The 6,583-nt window shown below is 44.7% G+C and overlaps 1 protein-coding gene and 1 non-coding gene across 2 annotated transcripts in view; one reads left to right on the top strand and one right to left on the bottom strand.

Moving 5' to 3' along the window:
* Positions 1 to 5,919: 5,919 nt before the first annotated feature.
* LOC142658225 (U12 minor spliceosomal RNA) lies at positions 5,920 to 6,069 on the bottom strand. Its single transcript, XR_012850059.1, has one exon. It is a non-coding gene; the product is annotated as a U12 minor spliceosomal RNA (small nuclear RNA).
* A 246-nt stretch (positions 6,070 to 6,315) lies between these two features.
* POLDIP3 (DNA polymerase delta interacting protein 3) overlaps positions 6,316 to 6,583 on the top strand; it is a 78,724-nt gene continuing 78,456 nt past the window's right edge. The window contains exon 1 of the mRNA XM_075833546.1: positions 6,316 to 6,500. Within this exon, the coding sequence (XP_075689661.1) occupies positions 6,397 to 6,500 (104 nt within the window). The 5' untranslated portion in view covers positions 6,316 to 6,396. The remainder of the gene's footprint in view (positions 6,501 to 6,583) is intronic.

Raw genomic sequence — 6,583 nt, 5'->3', positions numbered from 1 at the left:
ACCTGTATTCAAATTGTTCTTTCTCACATCAACTTACTTGTAAGCACCTGTATTCACTTACTTTGTCCTTTTAACTTATGCCTTGTCCTGGCCATCCACCGTCCCTTTCTCAACTTTCCACAAACCATTCTATTTATCAAATGCAAACATCCATCTTACGGCTGAAAGCCTCTTCAACAATTTTTTTACAGTGTGTTATTTTGCCTTCACATACTTTACAATTAAAGCCCCAGCTCCTTTTGCTCATTCTACTATAATGATGGCTGGGACCCGTGCCCCAAGGCTGTCCCGCATTTTTGTCTCACTTTCTCCTGACCCCATGGTCGGAGAGCAGTAGGGTGATTTCCGGTAAATCCCCCACCTCCACGCAAACTGGCCACGTCTGCCCACAGATATCTCAGACCAGTCTATCTCCTAGACTGTCTTACCAATACGATGTCAAAAGTCGTTCCTCCAGACATTCTAGCAGTAGGATCTCCTTTCCTCTGATCCCTCACTGTATTGAACATCAAGAACAGACAAAATGCTGCCAATCAACAATTGCAAGAGCAAATTCTTCAACACAATCGACATTCATGAACCTCCATTGAATCAAACAGGAGTTGGTCACATTAATTTCAAACATCCACAAACCCCTCACTGCCGGGGTATAGCTTTTGGTTCATTCAGAAGGACCCTTACACACAGTATTACAAGATGGCAGTGAGTGCTAAAAGTGTATCAATGATTATTCAAAACTACATTCAAAGTTTTCCCTGTTGCACTGGATTCTCCATTATCAGGACTTAAAGAGGCTGTCACCAGATTTTGCAGCCCCTATCTGCTATTGCAGCAGATAGGCGCTGCAATGTAGATTACAGTAACGTTTTTATTTTTAAAAAACGAGCATTTTTGGCCAAGTTATGACCATTTTTGTAGTTATGCAAATGAGGCTTGCAAAAGTCCAAGTGGGTGTGTTTAAAAGTAAAAGTCCAAGTGGGCGTGTATTATGTGCGTACATCGGGGCGTTTTTAATACTTTTACTAGCTGGGCGCTCTGAAGAGAAGTATCATCCACTTCTCTTCAGAACGCCCAGCTTCTGGCAGTGCAGACACAGCCGTGTTCTCGAGAGATAACGCTGTGTCGTCACTCACAGGTCCTGCATCGTGTCAGACGAGCGAGGACACCGGCACCAGAGGCTACAGTTGATTCTGCAGCAGCATCAGCGTTTGCAGGTAAGTAGCTACATCGACTTACCTGCAAACGCCGATGCTGCTGCAGTATCAACTGAAGCCTCTGGTGCCCTCGCTCGTCTGACACGATGCAGGACCTGTGAGTGACGACACAGCGTGATCTCTCGAGAACACGGCTGTGTGTGCACTGACAGAAGCTGGGCGTTGTGAAGAGAAGTGGATGATGCTTCTCGTCAGAACGCCCAGCTAGTAAAAGTAGTAAAAACGCCCCGATGTACCCACATAATACACGCCCAGTTGTACTTTTACTTTTAAACACACCCACTTGGACTTTTGCAAGCCTCATTTGCATAACTACAAAAATGGTCATAACTTGACCAATAATGCTCGTTTTTAAAAAATAAAAACGTTACTGTAATCTACATTGCAGCGCCTATCTGCTGCAATAGCAGATAGGGGTTGCAAAATCTGGTGACAGAGCCTCTTTAACCATTGAAGCCCCTGTGGTACTACAGGATATTACTCACAAATATCCAACTTTTCTCTCACCTACAAACAGTCAATACCTCCCAACTATAATCTCAGAGCAAACGGGTAACAGAATAACTATTAATCCTCAATAATTTTACACAACTAAATAACAAATGACACACTACAACAAAGCAGCAAGAACACGTTTTTTCCTCTCGATCCAGACTACAATCCTTTCATTTCAAATACTTCACATGTGAGTTACAACTTCTCTCCGCCATGCGCTACGTCACCGCATTACAAAGGGGGAAGTCTTACACTTCTCACAATTTTTTCTGGTTAACAATATAATTGCTGGCAAAAATTCTCTCATGTCTTTCATATCAACAGTTCAAGATCATGTACGCACCTGCAATCTTTCATCACACAAAAAGTTTCAACATACCTTTTTTGCATCCATCTTTCATACCACTGCTGGCACCTGTCAAGGGGTGGCTTAACTGGTTCCTGACCGCTGGTTGTGTTTTTACGGCAGCTGTGCAGCTCCAGTTACAGGGGAAAAGATGGTGTAAAAGAAAGAACAAAAAATATATAAAGTTCCCCAAGGGTCTTTTTTTACCTTTGAGGGACAGACCATAGTAATAAAAAAATAAAAATAAAGTGCAAAAAAAAATTAATAATAAATACACATAAAATACCCACCCCAAGAAAAAGTCCCCCCTCCCCCAACCCCCGCCATTCATTGTAACGCTAGCCCGGACCCAATTACTCTAATATAGACATGTAACATATTAAAATTTACGGTAGACAATGACGATCACAAACAAAAGGTCTATTTTAGGGTATAACTATGTTATTACCCAAAAAAATAGCTGAAACATAAAAAAGCTTATTTTTTTTACTATTATTCTCAAACTTTAAGAATAAAAATTCTAAAATAGCAAAAAGGATGTGTATAAAAACGATAAAAAAAAGAAACCGGCATTGTCTACGGAAAAAACATCGCAAAAATCACGTCAAAATTATAGCCATTTAACTACCACGTGCTAAAAATGGCTCAACGGTGTCTGGTCCTGAACGCGGAAAATAGCCCGGTCCAGAACTGGTTAATGAGTAAGTAACTCCACTTTCATAGAGACCTGGCAAAAGTTTGGATCGGTGGGGAGCAGTGGCGGATTAAGTAGACCATGGGCCCTGGGCTGTTACCCAAACTTGGGCCCCCCTTCCTCACCGCCGCCCTGCCGCGCCGTAACTATTTTTAACACTACCTTTTTGGGCAAGCATTAACAGTGTTACGATTTCCCTTGTCACAGCGCGGTGTCCCTACATACTGACAGTATCACACTGTGCAGGGACACAACCTCCTGACAAGGGGAATTGTCTATCAGTCCTGGACTGCAGAAAGACTTTTTGTGAAATACAAGGATTTCCTATAATAAAAATGTCAGGAGAGGTGACAGATTCTCTATAAATCTAGTGACTCACAGGTGACGACGTCTCAGATTCTAGTAGTTTTTTTCCTCTTTTCTTCTCCATCCGGTCCAGCGCTCATGACGACTTCTCCCGGCCATGACTAATTTCTGCAGAATTTGCCACTCAGACGTCTCCTCACTTTTCCAACATTTCCACACCTATAAACGAAAATAAAGTTATCATGGTGCCACATACTGTACCCCTAAATATAATAGCACCAAACACTGCGCGCCTGAATATAATAATACCACACACTGTAAAACACCACATACACACAGCCCCCTGTACATAGTGCCACACACAGCCCCTGTAGATATTACACAATCCCATAGATAGCGCCACATAGAGAACCCTGTAGATATTACACACCCCCATAGATATCGCCATACACAGCCCCCTCTATATATCACACATCCCCCCCATAGAGAGCGTTACACACAGCCCCCTATAGATAGTGCCATACAGCCCCCCTGTAGAGAGCGCCACACAGCCCTCCCCCTTGTAAATAGCACCAAAAAGCCCCCCCTATAAAGAGCGCCACACACATACCACTGTGGATAGCACTACACAGCCCCCCCCCCTTGTATATAGTGGCACACAGCGCTCCCCCTTGTATATAGTGGCACACAGCGCTCCCCCTTGTATATAGTGGCACACAGCGCTCCCCCTTGTATATAGTGGCACACAGCGCTCCCCCTTGTATATACTGGCACACAGCGCTCCCCCTTGTATATAGTGGCACACAGCGCTCCCCCTTGTATATAGTGGCACACAGCGCTCCCCCTTGTATATAGTGGCACACAGCGCTCCCCCTTGTATATAGTGGCACACAGCGCTCCCCCTTGTATATAGTGGCACACAGCGCTCCCCCTTGTATATAGTGCCACAAGGTTATGTACACATTTAAAAACTTTATATTATATATATATATATATATATATATAAGTATGTGTGTGATTGATTGATTTCATTAAAAAATATTTTCACTTTTTGAGATACAGCTGCTTTGTATCCTGTATCCGTCAGGTCAGCAGGACTGACAGGATCAGTGACACGCAGGATCCACCTCAAATCTATCACATCTAAGATTATAATTTAGCGCAGGGCCCGTTTCACTGATCCCGTCAGTCCTGCTGACCTGACGGATACAGGATACAAAGCAGCTGTATCTCAAAAAGTGAAAATATTTTTTAATAAAACGGAATTACAAGTTGCACCAAACACACATTTTTATAAAAAATAAATAAAAACGACGTGATTTTTGCGACGTTTTTTCCGTAGACAATTGCTATTTTAGAATTTTTATTCATAAAGTTTGAAAATAATAGTAAAAAAATAAGCTTTTTTAAGTTTCAGCTATTTTTTTTGGTAATAACACAGTTTTACCCTAAAATAGACCTTTTATTTGTAATCGTCATTGTTTACCGTAAATTTTAATATATTACATGTCTATATTAGGGTAATTGGGTCAGCGCTAGCGTTACAACAATGTTTGGCGGGGGGGGGGGGAACGTTTTTATTTTGGGTTGGGTATTTTATGTGTATTTATTATTTCTTTTTTTTTTGCACTTTACTTTACTATTTTTTTATTACTATGGTCTGTCCCCCAAAGGTCAAAGAAGACCTTTGGGGAACTTTATATATATTTTTTCTTTATTTTACACCAGGTTTTTCCACTGTAACTGGGGCTGCACAGCAGCCCCAGTTACAGGGGAAATCAGCCCTCTCATAGTGACGATTGTCACTAATAGGGCTGTGCTGGGTCTAGTTAGACCCAGCAACAGTCTGTCACTAACGGCACCCGGTGATCATGTGACCAGTCACATGATCACCGGGAGGAATAGAGACAGCGCCGCTGCTGCTGTCTCTATTCCTATACATAGCGTTCATTGAACGCTGTGTAAGAAGACATCGGAGAAGACAGAAGCAGCGAAAGCTGCTTCTATCCTCTCCTCAGGGTCCCCGGCAGTCACTGACAGCCGGAGACCCGACATTCAGCTGCCCGATCGCGCGGGCAGCAAGTTAAAACCCGAGCTGTAGAAAGTCTATGGCTCGGGTTTTAAGGACCCATCCCTGACCGCTGGCCGTAAAAATACAGCCAGCGGTCGGGAACCAGTTGGGTAGGAGGATAACTAACCTCAGCGCCGGTGACCGCCCGGCTCTTCTCTTGCAGCTTTGGAGTAACAGAACAGCCGTCCGTCGCTGTTCTGTTACTCAATGGCGCACTTGTCAGGGAGGCGTGTCCTACCCCTTTCCCGGCCAATTCCCTGCTACTCCCCTCCTCATCTTCGGAAGTTAGCAGCGCTAGCGCGCTGAATAGGTTTGGAAGATGTGCGGTTCGGGCTGCCATGGGCCCCCTGGGAGCTTCGGGCCCCGGGCGGCCGCCCGAATCGCCCATATGATAATCCGCCACTGGTGGGGAGATCCCGAAAGTGCAGAAGTACTCAGCTGAGCACCCTGCACTTTTGACTGTGATCGGTGCTCCCTATCAGGCTGAAGATGTCTCATAGACTGTCTATGAAAGCCGTTTTCAGCCTGACAATGAGCGCCGATCACAGCGGAAGGTGCTCTTCTGAGCGCGTCTCCACCTTCGTTTCAGCGTCGGTGTGTGTCTCTGCTGCCGGACCCCCACAGAGCCAAACTTTTGAAATGTCTCTACTACATGTGAAACGTTTGACGTGTAGTCATTCTTTACATATTGCATGCACAGATTTCACTATTAGGGAAGGGATTACGAGGCTCCGAAGTAGAATGTCCTTATAGAATCATTACTTTCTCTATCTTTTCACGACAACATATGGGTCGGGCAGACCACGACACCTGAAGGTCTCGCAAAGTAGGCAAGACCTCCACGGGGCAGCCTGTACCCGTTCAAAAATTCTTCTCACATGAGTAGTGAGGAACCAGGCGTTACCCCAGCTCGTTATTTTCCTTACTCATTAGTTTAAGGCATAAGTTTGGACTGCCGTCCCCCTGATGTCACCGTGTGCAGTAAACTTATCTACATCAGGGAGAGGATTATGGATGCCTCACTGATACATTGCTGACTTGCAATCTGCTAGCCAGCCTGCTTCTGTGTAATGATTAGCAGTTCAAATGTATTCTTTTTATTATTTCATTACAAATAAAAGAGGTAAATGCAAATTACCACTACTGCTGAAATGCATGATGGTAGTAAACTAGCGCCACGGCTGGCTAGCGTCATGACGTCATTGCATGGCGTTAGACCGCCTTCTTTCTTACAGTTGCTGCTGGGAAGCTGAAGGGCTGCGTTTGGAATATGGCCGACGTGTCGTTAGATGAGCTGATCAGAAAAAAGGGGATGGCGGCGGCGGCGGCGGGAATGGGAATGGGAATGGGCACGGGCACGGGCACGTATAACAGGTGAGTGGGTTGCGCAGGTTTGTAAACACCGGGTGTGCGGGTCTGGGCTCTGTGGTTAGTTATTGGGCCCGTTTGTTTGGCCT

This window comes from Rhinoderma darwinii, chromosome 7 (genome assembly GCF_050947455.1).
Source record: "Rhinoderma darwinii isolate aRhiDar2 chromosome 7, aRhiDar2.hap1, whole genome shotgun sequence".
Lineage (NCBI taxonomy): Eukaryota > Metazoa > Chordata > Amphibia > Anura > Rhinodermatidae > Rhinoderma > Rhinoderma darwinii.
Note: the sequence above shows the minus strand (reverse complement) of the source record. Positions and strands in the feature narration are given on the sequence as shown.